Source organism: Lepidochelys olivacea (genome assembly GCF_965140295.1).
Source record: "Lepidochelys olivacea isolate rLepOli2 genome assembly, chromosome: 3".
Classification (NCBI taxonomy): Eukaryota; Metazoa; Chordata; order Testudines; family Cheloniidae; genus Lepidochelys; species Lepidochelys olivacea.
In genome coordinates, this window is record NC_140413.1 from 130,774,736 (window position 1) to 130,791,337 (window position 16,602).

General features: G+C 42.8%; 1 protein-coding gene across 2 annotated transcripts in view; it reads left to right on the forward strand.

Annotated features, from left to right (window-relative positions):
- TTC13 (tetratricopeptide repeat domain 13) overlaps positions 1-16,602 on the forward strand; it is a 97,425-nt gene that overhangs the window by 937 nt on the left and 79,886 nt on the right. For both annotated transcript variants that reach the window (XM_084622887.1, XM_084622888.1), the window contains exon 2: positions 6,824-6,918. In XM_084622887.1, coding sequence (XP_084479013.1) covers positions 6,824-6,918 — 95 coding nt within the window. The remainder of the gene's footprint in view (positions 1-6,823; positions 6,919-16,602) is intronic.

The following is a 16,602-nucleotide window of genomic DNA, read 5'->3' on the forward strand; positions in this document are numbered from 1 at the left end:
TGGAAGGGGCTTACTTACCCCTGTAGTCACCTAGCTTACGAGTGGTGGGTTTGCCCTGTTTTGCTTGGCCAGCGCTGGCCTCCCTGCCATACCCCTGTGTCCACCGTGCCATGAGCCTGGCAAGCGTATGAGGTGAACGGTAAATACTTGTGTTAGGTACCTGTCACCTGAAGGCAGTGGGATGATGTGGACTTCTCCTCTTCTTTGACTGTATGTTGCACAAGGAAGGGTTGTGAGTAATAAAGGCATTTCTAGTGAAATTCACTTCTTTTCTGTGCTTTGTGGGGCTGGGATGACCCTGGAGGTGACTGAAAGTAAAACAGGAAAAACAAAGCACAGGTTCTTCTCTTGTCATAGGGACACTGATCAATTTTAGAACTTTGGCTCAGATCCTCTCAGCTGCTTTGTTTGGGCATAACTCCATGAGCATGAAGAAATTTGTAGGCTCTGGCCCTTTAATTTTAAGAAATGCTGTTGATACAGCCCTGTTTTCTTGGATAACTGAGCTTCAGATAATCAAGATTTAAATGTGCAACGTAACTTATTGTTACAGCATCTTTTGTATAAACTGTATTCCCAGCGAACACTTTAGAGTTGTATCGTACATTAAAAATAATCAATGATGATACCAAATCATGACTTTGTCTGTTGCAATAAGCTTACACGAAGAAAAAAGTTTTCAGTTTTCAGAAGGCCGACAGAAAGTGCGAGTCCTCTTGCCTGATGTTGTTGGTTCTAATCCAAAATGAATGAAAAGAGAGCTGGCAGGTTTGCAGTGTGCAAATACAGAGCCTGTGCAAGCCTGAATTGTGTATTTGGTGGTATGGAGACTTGCCAGCTCCTTATTCTTTAGTGTGTTGAATAGGATTCAGTTTAAAAAAAAAAGTTGTCTTGCTGGTAAAGTTAATAATTGTTTCACTGGTTCTGTTTGTTTTGTTTGTTAATAAAGAATCTGCTTAATTTAGACCCTAATTTTGCAAAGGTTTAAGCATGTGCATAACATTACTCACATGAGAAGCCATCAGTGGGACTAAAGTTCTGCATACACTTAAGTTTTTGTAGGACATTCAATATAATATTTGATCATAAGCGTCTATTTGTTCATCCTTTCTGACTTAGATATAATGCATCACTTACAGGCAATACATGTAAACAAAACCAAATGAATATAGCAATATGAAAAATAGAAAAAACAAAATCCAATGTAATAGAGAAACTGCCAGATTTATTTATGTAACTGTAGCTTGTGACTTCCATAGTTTCCAGTGTTGTTGTTCTGTGATGTGTGTACTGGTATATCCTGTTAAGGTTGTTTAGAGAAGTTTAAAACAAGTTTAGCAAAGACTTGTGAAATAAATATTTTTGTCCGTATGTGTAAATATATATATTTGGTTATGCTCTTAAGACTGCTGCCCTTTAAATTGTTTATGTAAAGCATCCACCTTATAGCAAATGGAAACGATTAGATGTTTGTATTACTGTAGCATCTAGGACCCTTAGTCAGGGACCACATCCCCATTTTGCTAGGTGCTGTAAAAACACAGTACAAAATTGGTCCCTGCTTCGAAGAGTATAAAACACAAAATTCTTAGCACTGTTTGTTTGTTCTATTTCAGAGTAACAGCCGTGTTAGTCTGTATTCGCAAAAAGAAAAGGAGGACTTGTGGCACCTTAGAGACTAACCAATTTATTAGAGCATAAGCTTTCGTGAGCTACAGCTCACTTCCTCAGATGCATATCGTGGAAACTGCAGCAGGTTTTATATATACACAGAGAATATGAAACAATACCTATTCCCACCCCACTGTCCTGCTTCTGGTTTAACTTGGATTTTAACTTGAAGAGTGGTCAGTTTGGATGAGCTATTACCAGCAGGAGAGTGAGTTTGTGTGTGTATGGGGGTGGGGGAGATGTGAGAACCTGGATTTATGCAGGAAATAGCCCAGCTTGATTGTCATGCACATTGTGTAAAGACAGGTTTCAGAGTAGCAGCCGTGTTAGTCTGTATTCGCAAAAAGAAAAGGAGGACTTGTGGCACCTTAGAGACTAATAAATTGGTTAGTCTCTAAGGTGCCACAAGTCCTCCTTTTCTTATTGTGTAAAGAGTTGTCACTTTGGATGGGCTATCACCAGCAGGAAAGTGAATTTGTGTGGGGGGGTGGAGGGTGAGAAAACCTGGATTTGTGCTGGAAATCACTTTAGATAAGCTATTACCAGCAGGACAGTGGGGTGGGAATAGGTATTGTTTCATATTCTCTGTGTATATATAAAGCCTGCTGCAGTTTCCACGATATGCATCTGAGGAAGTGAGCTGTAGCTCACGAAAGCTTATGCTCTAATAAATTGGTTAGTCTCTAAGGTGCCACAAGTCCTCCTTTTCTTTTTGTTTGTTCTATGTAGCCTGCAGGCGAGACAGGTCGGTACTTTTGTATGTTTACAGGTTGGATCCTAATAAATATAAGGTCGCTTATCAGTGGCTTGCTGTTTCTTATGTTTATAATGAAATAGGTACTTATATGACAGGCTGAGTTAGAATTCTCCAATGGAGAGATGTTTGGAAGACAAAAATTTCGATGTACTGATTGGGATACAGCTTGTATGAAAGATGCTGTGCAAAATAAAACATGTAAAATGGTAGTTCATGATTAGTTGAACTAATAATATCAGGTACATTAACATTAAGTTGAAAGTTTTTCTTCCTTATGACTGCATTCATCATACAGCAACTCCTTATTGATTTAACTATGAAACAATATCCATGCTAGTTTTAAAACCAGTGGCACATCAATCCATTCTCAGCTGTTTAGAAATCTGTCAGTTGTGGTTAAATGAATCAATAATTGAAAAAACTGCCCTTTTGGCTGAGAGGATCTGGTTGTCTCAAACTTTCCTACTGCTGTCATGCTCTCAGTCAGTTCCTGTCTATATTGTAGATCCAGGATGGCTTCTCCTCTGGTTGGATTCTCTACTTTATGGTTCGTAAAGTTGTCTTCTTAGTAACCAAGGAAACAATTTGATGCAAGTTTGACTGTATTTATTAACCTATAGATGTATGGGTAGTGAAATTCCTCTGTGAGTACAGTAATGTTAGAGTTTTGAGAATCTTGTAAATTGGTCCAGGATTTTTTTTTAAATGTCCTCTCTATCCTGTGGTTTGTAACAGATAGTCCATTCTATTTTTTCCCCTTGTATCCTAGGGGTTCTCAAACTGGGGGTCACAAAGTTATTACATGGTGTGGTCACGAGCTTTCAGCCTCCACCCCAAACCCCGCTTTGCATCCAGCATTTATAATGGTGTTAAATATATAAAAAAGTATTTTTAATTTATAAAGGGGGTCTCACTCAGAGGCTTGCTATGTGAAAGGGGTCACCAGTACAAAGGTTTGAGAACTACTGTTGTATCCTTACACAAATAACTTAATCACTAAATGACAAGTAGTTGAATTGTAGCTCGCTGGCATAATAAATACTTCTGATGTAATGGCACGGCACCCCACCCCTCCACCTTGATTCTTTATGCAGATTGGGCATGTTGCAGGAATTACCAGATGAAACCTTATAGCATGCATTAGGGAGAAGGTCACACTAGGTGATCGCTGTAGTCCCTTCTGGTCTTAAAATCTGTGAATCTTGGACTCCTCAAACAGTATAATTCCTGGTTTCAGAGTAACAGCCATGTTAGTCTGTATTCGCAAAAAGAAAAGGAGTACTTGTGGCACCTTAGAGACTAACCAATTTATTTGAGCATAAGCTTTCGTGAGCTACAGCTCATTTCATCGGATGCATACTGTGGAAAGGACAGAAGATCTTTTTATACACACAAAGCATGAAAAAATGGGTGTTTACCAGTACAAAAGGTTTTCTCTCCCCCCACCCCACTCTCCTGCTGGTAATAGCTTATCTAAAGTGATCACTCTCCTTACAATGTGTATGATAATCAAGGTGGGCCATTTCCAGTACAAATCCAGGGTTTAACAAGAACTTCTGAGGGGGGGGAGTGGTTGGGAAAAAACAAGGGGAAATAGGTTACCTTGCATAATGACTTAGCCACTCCCAGTCTCTATTCAAGCCTAAGTTAATTGTATCCAATTTGCAAATGAATTCCAATTCAACAGTCTCTCGCTGGAGTCTGGTTTTGAAGTTTTTTTGTTGCAATATTGCAACTTTCATGTCTAATCGCGTGACCAGAGAGATTGAAGTGTTCTCCGACTGGTTTATGAATGTTATAATTCTTGACATCTGATTTGTGTCCATTTATTCTTTTACGTAGAGACTGTCCAGTTTGACCACTGTACATGGCAGAGGGGCATTGCTGGCACATAATGACATGTATCACATTGGTGGATGTGCAGGTGAACGAGCCTCTGATAGTGTGGCTGATGTTATTAGGCCCTTTGATGGTGTCCCCTGAATAGATATGTGGGCACAGTTGGCAACAGGCTTTGTTGCAAGAATAGGTTCCTGGGTTAGTGGTTCTGTTGTGGTTAGTGGTTCTGCTATTACCAGCAGGAGAGTGGGGTGGGCGGAGAGAAGTGGTAAACACCCATTTTTTGTAGTGGTAAACACCCATTTTTTCATGCTTTGTGTGTATAAAAAGATCTTTTATACTTTCCACAGTATGCATCCAATGAAGTGAGCTGTAGCTCACGAAAGCTTATGCTCAAATAAATTGGTTAGTCTCTAAGGTGCCACAAGTATTCCTTTTCTTTTTTAATATAATTCTTGTTATGAGAATCATCCCTTTTGTGGTTCATTTAGAACTATAACTTCATTTTCTACTTGCAGTGACTAATTTTTAGTTGCTGTTCCAACTTGTATTTTATAAATAGATTGTGTTGCTTTTTGTTCTGTCGATCTTTTTTTTTTTTTTTTTAAATTCAGTGTCAGTAAGTGCAAAGAGCAGAGAATTATCTGGTTATACCATTTTTGTTTCCGTTTTATAATACGGACACACAAGTAAGATGTTTCCTACAATAGTAAAGTGGAGGAGCAACAGCTTAACAATTGAATCAAGAAGGCTCGTATAGAGTTTTTTGCATTTCCACTGTTAAATGTTTTTTAAATCATTGCTATTTGCAGTAGATAAGCAAAGGATTAATTTTGCTTCTTGCACATGTGGTAGAAGTCTTTTGCCTTCTTCAATATTTCAAACTGGTTGTCAAGTTTCCTTCCCCACTCTGAACTCTAGGGTACAGATGTGGGGACCTGCATGAAAACCTCCTAAGCTTATTTTTACCAACTTAGGTTAAAACTTCCCCAAGGTACAAACTATTTTCCTTTTTCCCTTGGACTTTATTGCTGCCACCACCAAGCGTATAACAGATATATAACTGGGAAAGAGCCCGCTTGGAAACGTCTTTCCCCCTAAAATCCTCCCAAACCCTACACCCCCTTTCCTGGGAAAGGCTTGATGAAAATCCTCACCAATTCGCATAGGTGAACACAGACCCAAACCCTTGGATCTTAAGAACAATGAAAAAGCAATCAGGTTCTTAAAAGAAGAATTTTAATAGAAAAAGTAAAAGAATCACCTCTGTAAAATCAGGATGGTAAATACCTTACAGGGTAATTAGATTCAAAACATAGAGAATCCCTCTAGGCAAAACCTTAAGTTACAAAAAGACACAAAAACAGGAATCTACATTCCATTCAGCACAGCTTATTTTCTCAGCCATTTAAAGAAACAGAATCTAACGCATATCTAGCTAGATTACTTACTAAATTCTAAGACTCCATTCCTGTTCTGTACCCGGCAAAAGCATCACAGAGACAGACAGAGAGAGACTTTGTTTCTCCCTCCCTCCAGCTTTTGAAAGTATCTTGTCTCCTCATTGGTCATTTTGGTCAGATGCCAGCGAGGTTATCCTAGCTTCTTAACCCTTTACACGTGAAAGGGTTTTTCCTCTGGCCAGGAGGGATTTTAAAGGTGTTTACCCTTCCCTTTATATTTATGACACTGGTGAAGAAGATTTTTTATTTCAGAGTTTCTTGTATCTGTAGTCATTAAACTCTGTAATGCCTGAGATTCTATTTTGATTTCTTCAATTAAGCAATGTATTATTTTTTTCTTCCCTTTGCTCTCCCCCACTTCCCCACCCCATTTACATACTCTTTCTGGGTGTATCCCATTTTTGGATTTCTATTCATGTTAGACTTTCTATAGTGCCTTTCACTGTAACATGTTAACTACTGCTTTTTCATGTGTTTGTGTCCCATCCCTTATTTTTACCATTCTTTCTACTTTTGTCTCCTTAATCTTTCTCATCTATCCCTTTCCAGTCTTCACCCCACTCTTTGCTGGCCAGCATACCAGCCACCTTTCCTCTATCTGAAGGCTGGACGTAGACCCATCCAGTGGTTCTCCCTAGGACCTAAATGTGCTGGCTCAAGGAATGAGGGACCAAATAGTCTCAAACTGACATACACTGTTTTTCCCACTCACTTTCCCACTTCTTTCTCCTTATGGTTTTTTTTCCTTCTCTCCCTCATCTCCTCCTGGTTTTCTTCCCATATAGCTTTTCTGTGCTACTACTCTTGCACACAAATTTTGGTCAGCTCCATAGGCAGAAATAGTAGTGAAACTAACTGTATAATAAAGTTCATGTCAGCTATTGCACTTCTTGTCATCACTTCTGGACCAAACATGATGTATGGAACATATCAACAGTCCTACTTTATGGGACTGCCCTGTAGAGGAATTTTTAAAAGGTGGGGTTGGCATTAGGAAACATGGCATTTGCATGATCTTGTACATTTATACCCTGCTTAAGTATAACAGTTCAAGTAGACTATCCAGAGATAATTCAAATATTTGTTTTTGCAGATTCACCACTTTTGCATTTCCATGAGTCAGACTGTGAACTAAGAGGGTCTTCATCCTGTGAATCTCTGCTTTCTCTCAATACTGAAAAAATTCTGGTACGGTGTATACTATTTTATTATGTACAATAAGAATGCCAATTGGTTGTAGATGTGAGAGAAATGGGTTTGTGTATTTATTTGCTAGATGTTGGAATTATTAATAATATTAGAAATTATTAATATTATGGGAGACCATAAGACACTCATTTTACCAAAACCTCCTTTTTTGAAGTCCAAAGGCCAAATAGTATTTTATAGCATTGCTCTAAACGTGCCTAACAGCTTAAAAATAAGCAGTCAGTTTAACCAGTACAATAACAAATTTCAGAGTAGTAGCCGTGTTAGTCTGTATTCGCAAAAGAAAAGGAGTACTTGTGGCACCTTAGAGACTAACCAATTTATTTGAGCATAAGCTTTCGTGAGCTACAGTTCACTTCATTGGTAGCTCACGGAAGCTTATGCTCAAATAAATTGGTTAGTCTCTGAGGGTATGTCTACACTACGAAATTAGGTCGAATTTATAGAAGTCGGTTTTTTTGAAATCGGTTTTATATATTCGAGTGTGTGTGTCCCCACAGAAAATGCTCTAAGTGCATTAAGTGCATTAACTCGGTGGAGCGCTTCCACAGTACCGAGGCAAGCGTCGACTTCTGGAGCGTTGCACTGTGGGTAGCTATCCCACAGTTCCCGCAGTCTCCGCTGCCCATTGGAATTCTGGGTTGATATCCCAATGCCTGATGGGGCTAAAACATTGTCGCGGGTGGTTCTGCTTACATATCGTCAGGACCCCGTTCCCACCCTCCCTCCCCCCGTGAAAGCAAGGGCAGACAATCATTTCGCGCCTTTTTTGTCTGCTGCCAGCCAAAGATGTAAAGGATAGATGGAGTGGGTCAGAACAAGAAATAGACCAGATTTGTTTTGTACTCATTTTCCTCCTCCCCTGTCTAGATCACACTGCAGTCAGTCACAGAGAAGGCGCAGCGAGGTTAATCTAGCCATGTATCAATCAGAGGCCAGGCTAACCTCCTTGTTCCAATAACAACGATAACTTTGGTGCACCATTTCTTATTGGAACCCTCCGTGCAGTCCTGCCTGAAATACTCCTTGATGTACAGGCACACCCTTTGTTGATTTTAGCTCCCTGAAGCCAACCCTGTAAGCCGTGTCGTCAGTCGCCCCTCCCTCCGTCAGAGCAACGGCAGACAATCGTTCCGCGCCTTCTTTCTGTGCGGACGCCATACCAAGGCAAGCATGGAGGCCGCTGAGCTCATTTTGGCAATTAGGAGCACATCAACCACCACACGCATTATCCAGCAGTATATGCAGCACCAGAACATGGCAACGCGATACCGGGCGAGGAGGCGACGTCAGCGCGGTCCCTTGAGTGATCAGGACATGGACACAGATTTCTCTGAAAGCATGGGCCCTGCCAATGCATGCATCATGGTGCTAATGGGGCAGGTTCATGCTGTGGAACGCCGATTCTGGGCTCGGGAAACAAGCACAGACTGGTGGGACCGCATAGTGTTGCAGGTCTGGGACGATTCCCAGTGGCTGTGAAACTTTCGCATGCGTAAGGGCACTTTCATGGAACTTTGTGACTTGCTTTCCCCTGCCCTGAAGCGCATGAATACCAGGATGAGAGCAGCCCTCACAGTTGAGAAGCGAGTGGCGATAGCCCTGTGGAAGCTTGCAACGCCAGACAGCTACCGGTCAGTTGGGAATCAATTTGGAGTGGGCAAATCTACTGTGGGGGCTGCTGTGATGCAAGTAGCTCACGCAATCAAAGATCTGCTGATATCAAGGGTAGTGACCCTGGGAAATGTGCAGGTCATAGTGGATGGCTTTGCTGCAATGGGATTCCCTAACTGTGGTGGGGCTATAGACGGAACCCATATCCCTATCTTGGCACCAGAGCGCCAAGCCGGCGAGTACATAAACCGCAAGGGGTACTTTTCGATAGTGCTGCAAGCTCTGGTGGATCACAAGGGACGTTTCACCAACATCAACGTGGGATGGCCGGGAAAGGTGCATGACGCTCGCATCTTCAGGAACTCTGGTCTGTTTCAAAAGCTGCAGGAAGGGACTTTCTTCCCAGACCAGAAAATAACTGTTGGGGATGTTGAAATGCCTATATGTATCCTTGGGGACCCAGCCTACCCCTTAATGCCATGGCTTATGAAGCCGTACACAGGCAGCCTGGACAGTGGTCAGGAGCTGTTCAACTACAGGCTGAGCAAGTGCAGAATGGTGGTAGAATGTGCATTTGGATGTTTAAAGGCGCGCTGGCGCAGTTTACTGACTCGCTTAGACCTCAGCGAAACCAATATTCCCACTGTTATTACTGCTTGCTGTGTGATCCACAATATCTGTGAGAGTAAGGGGGAGACGTTTATGGCGGGGTGGGAGATTGAGGCAAATCGCCTGGCTGCTGGTTACGCGCAGCCAGATGCCAGGGTGGTTAGAAGAGCTCAGGAGGGCGCGGTACACATCAGAGAAGCTTTGAAAACCAGTTTCATGACTGGCCAGGCTACAGTGTGAAAGTTCTGTTTGTTTCTCCTTGATGAAACCCCCCGCCCCTTGGTTCACTCTACTTCCCTGTAAGCTAACCACCCTCCCCTCCTCCCTTTAATCACCGCTTGCAGAGGCAATAAAGTCATTGCTGCTTCACAGTCATGGATTCGTTATTCATTCATCACACAAATAGGGAGATGACTACCAAGGTATCCCAGGAGGGGTGGTGGAGGAGGGAAGGAAAATGCCACACAGCACTTTAAGCACAGCACTTTAAAAGTTTACAACTTTAAAATTTATTGAATGACAGCCTTCTTTTTTTTGGGCAATCCTCTGTTGTGGAGTGGCTGGTTGGCCGGAGGCCCCCCCACCGCGTTCTTGGGCGTCTGGGTGTGGAGGCTATGGAACTTGGGGAGGAGGGCGGTTGGTTACAGAGGGGCAGCAGTGGCAGTCTGTGCTCCAGCTGCCTTTGCTGCAGCTCAACCATACACTGGAGCATTCTGGTTTGGTCCTGCAGCAGCCTCAGCATTGAATCCTGCCTCCTCTCATCACGCTGCTGCCACATTTGAGCTTCAGCCCTGTCTTCAGCCCGCCACTTACTCTCTTCAGCCCTCCACCTCTCCTCCCGGTCATTTTGTGCTTTCCTGCACTCTGACATTATTTGCCTCCACGCATTCGTCTGTGCTCTGTCAGTGTGGGAGGACAGCATGAGCTCGGAGAACATTTCATCGCGAGTGCGTTTTTTTTTCTTTCTAAGCTTCACTAGCCTCTGGGAAGGAGAAGATCCTGTGATCATTGAAACACATGCAGCTGGTGGAGAAAAAAAAAGGGACAGCGGTATTTAAAAAGACACATTTTATAAAACAGTCACTACACTCTTTCAGGGTAAACCTTGCTGTTAACATTACATACATAGCACATGTGCTTTCGTTACAAGGTCGCATTTTGCCTCTTCCCACCACGTAACTACCCCCTCAACCTTCCCCCCTCCCTGTGGCTAACAGCGGGGAACATTTCTGTTCAGCCACAGGCAAACAGCCCAGCAGGAATGGGCTATACTGAGTGTCCCTGAAGAAAAGCACCCTATTTCAACCAGGTGACCATGAATTATATCTCACTCTCCTGAGGATAACACAGAGAGAGAAAGAACGGATTTTGGTTGAATGCCAGCAAACATACACTGCAATGCTTTGTTCTACAGTGATTCCCGAGTATGTGTTACTGGCCTGGAGTGATAAAGTGTCCTACCATGAAGGACGAAATAAGGCTGCCCTCCCCAGAAACCTTTTGCAAAGGCTTTAGGACTACATCTAGGAGAACCGCAAATGCCAGGGCAAAGTAATCCTTTCACATGCTTGCTTTTAAACCATGTATAGCATTTTAAAAGGTACACTCACCAGAGGTCCCTTCTCCGCCTGCTGGGTCCAGGAGGCAGCCTTGGGTGGGTTCGGGGGGTACTGGCTCCAGGTCTAGGGTGAGAAACAGTTCCTGGCTGTCGGGAAAACCGGTTTCTCCGCTTGCTTGCTGTGAGCTATCTACAACCTCCTCCTCCTCCTCATCTTCTTCGTCCCCAAAACCTGCTTCCGTATTGCCTCCATCTCCATTGAAGGAGTCAAACAACACGGCTGGGGTAGTGGTGGCTGAACCCCCTAAAATGGCATGCAGCTCATCATAGAAGCGGCATGTTTGGGGCTCTGACCCAGAGCGGCTGTTCGCCTCTCTGGTTTTCTGGTAGGCTTGCCTCAGCTCCTTCAGTTTCACGCGGCACTGCTTCGGGTCCCTGTTATGGCCTCTGTCCTTCATGCCCTGGGAGATTTTCACAAAGGTTTTGGCATTTCGAAAACTGGAACGGAGTTCTGATAGCACGGATTCCTCTCCCCAAACAGCAATCAGATCCCGTACCTCCCGTTCGGTCCATGCTGGAGCTCTTTTGCAATTCTGGGACTCCATCATGGTCACCTGTGCTGATGAGCTCTGCATGGTCACCTGCAGCTTGCCACGCTGGCCAAACAGGAAATGAGATTCAAAAGTTCGCGGTTCTTTTCCTGTCTACCTGGCCAGTGCATCTGAGTTGAGAGTGCTGTCCAGAGCGGTCAGAATGGAGCACTCTGGGATAGCTCCCGGAGGCCAATACCATCGAATTGTGTCCACAGTACCCCAAATTCGAGCTGGGAACGTCGATTTAAGCGCTAATCCACTTGTCAGGGGTGGAGTAAGGAAATCGATTTTAAGAGCCCTTTAAGTCGAAATAAAGGGCTTCACTGTGTGGACGGGTGCAGGTTTAAATCGATTTAACGTTGCTAAATTCGACCTAAAGTCCTAGTGTAGACCAGGGCTAAGGTGCCACAAGTACTCCTTTTCTTTTACAATAACAAAGTATTCATAAGCATGTGATCAGTATACTTACTAAATAGGCTTGACCAAGGGAAAACCATCTCACTGTGGTGTGCTCCAACATGATCAGGTAGGGTCTGACAAAGAAACCTCAGATTCATAATGTGACATGTCATTCCATATTCTTTATGAAAATATGCTTATGATATGAATATGACATAACTGAGCTATACTCTATGCCAGATGGCTCGTGAGATATCATTAGAAAGGTTATGATATACAAATTAGATAATCACATTCAGTAAACCTGTATCATTTCTGTATCTGAAGTTAGGAATATTGACTATGTATCTGTATGTTGCGGATGATACTAAACTGGGAGGAGTGGTAGATACGCTGGAGGGGAGGGATAGGATACAGAAAGACCTAGACAAATTGGAGGATTGGGCCAAAAGAAATCTGATGAGGTTCAATAAGGATAAGTGCAGGGTCCTGCACTTAGGACGGAGGAACCCAATGCACAGCTACAGACTAGGGACCGAATGGCTAGGCAGCAGTTCTGCGGAAAAGGACCTAGGGGTGACAGTGGACGAGAAGCTGGATATGAGTCAGCAGTGTGCCCTTGTTGCCAAGAAGGCCAATGGCATTTTGGGATGTATAAGTAGGGGCATAGCGAGCAGATCGAGGGACGTGATCGTTCCCCTCTATTCGACATTGGTGAGGCCTCATCTGGAGTACTGTGTCCAGTTTTGGGCCCCACACTTCAAGAAGGATGTGGATAAATTGGAGAGAGTCCAGCGAAGGGCAACAAAAATGATTAGGGGACTGGAACACATGAGTTATGAGGAGAGGCTGAGGGAGCTGGGATTGTTTAGCCTGCAGAAGAGAAGAATGAGGGGGGATTTGATAGCTGCTTTCAACTACCTGAAAGGGGGTTCCAAAGAGGATGGCTCTAGACTGTTCTCAATGGTAGCAGATGACAGAACGAGGAGTAATGGTCTCAAGTTGCAGTGGGGGAGGTTTAGATTGGATATTAGGAAAAACTTTTTCACTAAGAGGGTGGTGAAACACTGGAATGCGTTACCTAGGGAGGTGGTAGAATCTCCTACCTTAGAGGTTTTTAAGGTCAGGCTTGACAAAGCCCTGGCTGGGATGATTTAACTGGGAATTGGTCCTGCTTCGAGCAGGGGGTTGGACTAGATGACCTTCTGGGGTCCCTTCCAACCCTGATATTCTATGATTCCATGATCTGTATTTCAACTATGCTACTTTGGATGATGCCCACTGCTAACACTTCAGGTACAACAATGGAAAAGCCAGACAGGGCGGATGGCCCATCAGCGAGGACAATGAGCTGTGAAAAGCTTGGCCTTCCTGTGGACACTCCATAGTGCTACTGTACTATAGGGTCAGGTGGTCTTGTCACCTGGTACTAAACATTACCTGGGACTTCTTGTAACTTTCCAGTGTAAGGGAAGGGGGGTCAAGTTTAGGAAACAAAGGATTCTCGCCTATTTAAGGGTGGGGAGGAAGGCAAACCGGACTCCTCCTCTCCCTGGCCTGTCTGCCCAAGAAGAAAGACTGCAAAAGGGAAGGCAAGGGGGGGTGTCCAGACTGAGACAGAGGTCCAGTCTGAAAAGGAATATAACTGGAACTCTGAACCACAGAAACTTTGCAAGCTGCCTGCAACAATAGCTAGGGTGAGAAATACTATCTGTAACCAATTTCTTTAGTGAAACTAGCTTAATTTGCGTGTTTGATTCCATTTGCTCAGTAATCTGCTTTGTTCTGTTTGTTTTCCCCTTTTACCACTTAAAATCTGCCTTTTATAGTTAATAAAATGTAATTTGTTTATTATTAAACCTAGTTTCTGTAATTTCTAACTGGGGCGGGGTGGGGAAGAAGTGTGCACACTTATCTTCACATTGAGGGAAGGGGCGAATTTCATAATAGACCTTTGGTCTGCACTCCAAGGAAGGTGGACATCTGAGTGCTGGAGCAAGTACCTTAAGCTGAGTCTTCCCAGGGCTGATCTTCAGGTAGGTGTAGCCTTGCCTGTGTGTGTTAGAGGAGGTTTTAAGAGCCTGGCTCAGCAAGACAGGTTTAAGGAGACCTATACTGGCAGAACAGGTAGACTCAGTGGTATCTTAGCATATCAGGTGGTTTCCCAAGGGTTCCAACCCATCACACACAACTCTTTTTATACCCTTTAACAAACAAATGATGTCATTGCCAATTATTGACTTCATCTAAAAAACAATTTGAGACAATTCACCCTTCATTCCAGTCTTAATCCAAATAAGATTTTATTCCCAAGGCCTTTCCTCTCCTCCTCCTTGCTGACCAACAGATTTTCCATTGCAGCTGGGTCCACATAGGCTTTACTTTTAAGATAACACTGGTATGTGGGGTGGGAAGGTTTATGTTGGTTCCTTTTAAGACAGATTCCTTTTGTCTTATTTAATACCATGAGAAGTCACACCTGTTGGTCAGAGTCCTCCTTTTTAGAAACTTCCCTGTATCATATTAGGTATTCTTTGAACGAGACATCCTCCCTACTTCATTCCTTCTGGCCTTATAACTCATTATTTTCAAGGCCTTCCTTCTACTTGCTAGTCAGGGCCTGTCTTTACAACACGTATATTTTCTTAACCAAACTTAAGCTAATTTAAAATTCTTTAATTTCATATTTATCCTACACTACAAATTAGTTCAGTTTGGCTTTGTCGAGGGAATTTGTACAAATTGTTTTCTTCTATGGCCACCTGCTCTTGGATCAATACATTACACAAGAAAAGTGCTCATGAAAGATTGACAACTTTGGATACTTAGGACTTCTACCCTTGGAACTAATGCCATCACCAGGCCCGTGCACTCTGCTTATTTGCACTCTGTTAGTATGTCTCAACTCCTTTCAAGAAATGCTGCCTCTGGAAGTGATAGATTAGTGCTCATTCTTCATAGTGAATCTTCTACTTCTGAGACTGCCAAAGGAGCCAGGACTCTATCAGTAACTAATTTAAGTTACTACAGAATGGCCACTATGAACTGGTGTTGTAAAAGGAAGAAGTTTTGTATCCCATTACCTGTCTCCGATTCAGTTCAGTCACTGTACATCACATTTTGTTACATCACAAGTGTCATCATCTACTATAGATGTATACACTAATAAAGGCAGATTATCATTGCATAGAGAATTCTGAAGGGACAGTTTCAAGATAAAAAAAAATCATAGTGTTTTATAACAATAATGCTGGCTACCCAACTTATTTTATTAAAGATCAGAGTAGTTTAGAGGATATATGATCTCAGTGCTGTATAATGGCCACGACTTTGTATAATCTTATTTCTGTAGTATGTCAGTGAGAAAGAGAGTCGTGGTGTGTGTGTTCGCAGGGGAAACTGTTTTAAAAAATAATTGGTCATAGCCTGTGTAAACATGCACTGTGAGAAAACTATCCCAGTTGGAGGCAATCACTTTTGGGGTAATTTAAAACCAAAAAAACCCTAACTCTCCTATGTAGTGCAAATCAGCCATTGCAGTTCTCAGACTTAATTCTTTGTTCTGTCACCACAGCAGTTATTTATTTGGCCATGTCTACCAAATCTCCTGATTGACCTAGTTGTGACATTATTGACATAAACTCTGACCGTATAGATCATTGTTGCAACCAGGGTCCTATGGTTGCGCCATTTCTTGTACAGAGGAGGCTAAGTGGGGTGTCTATGGAAAGGTTGTAGTTTGCTTTTATGATTATACTGTCTGTATGTGTGTATCATTTTTGTATTTGAAGTTATGAATATTGGCTATGTATTTGTTTGATTCTAAGTAGTCTCAGTGAAGCATTTGGTCAACTTCTTGAGAAAGGACTATTCTCAGGAAGTGCCCAATCAAGAAATACTTAACTGACAATAGACTTTGGGAGACGCCAATCCACATCTGAGCTTTCCTGGGAACGTTCAAACTAACATGTAAACAATGGTGTCGGCCTGCAAAACGCTGAATCATTCAGACATGTGGCTTGTCCAGGTGGCTACAGACTCCATCTTGTTGCTGTGATTCTGAACAGGAGAACAAAGGGGTTTCTGCCCATAAGAGAGAAAATATAAAAGACCCTGGAAACCCCTCCATTTTATCTTCAGCTGGCTCAAAAGATAGCCTCTCCACCCCAAAGAGATGCCTGAAAGAAACTGGAACAAAGGACAGTAACTACAGGGGTGTGAGTGATTGCTGGACCCAGACTAGGAAGGAGTCTATCTGTGAAAGAAGCTTATTGGAACATCTCTGAGGGTGAGATTTACCTGCATTTAGTTTCCTACTGTATTAAGCTTAGACTTGCGTGTTTTTGTTTTATTTTGCTTGGTAATTTACTTTGTTCTGACTGTTATTACTTGGAACCACTTAAATCCTACCTTTTATACTTCAATCACTTTTTGCTTATTATTGAACCCAGGGTTAGTGACTAATATCTGGGGGAGCAAACAGCTGTGCATATCTCTCTATCTATAGAGGGCAAACAATTTATGAGTTTACCCTGTATAAGCTTTATACAGAGTAAAATGGATTTATTTAGGGTTTGGATCCCATTGGGAACTGGGTGTCTGGGTGGTAGAGACAGGAGCACTTCTTAAGCTGTTTTCAGTTAAGTCTGCAATTTATGGGGGACGTGGTTCAGACCTAGATCTGTGTTTGTAGCAGGCTAGGCTCAACAAGACAGGTTACTGAAGTCCCAAGCTGCCAGGGAAAATGGGCTCAGAGGTAGTCTCAGCACATCAGGTGGCAGTCCCGAGGGCATTTCTGTGACCCAACTCATCACACTAGTAATCCCAGGGTGTTCACTCCATACTAATGAAATATACTTACACGTCTATACGTTTCCCTGTAGTTCAAGA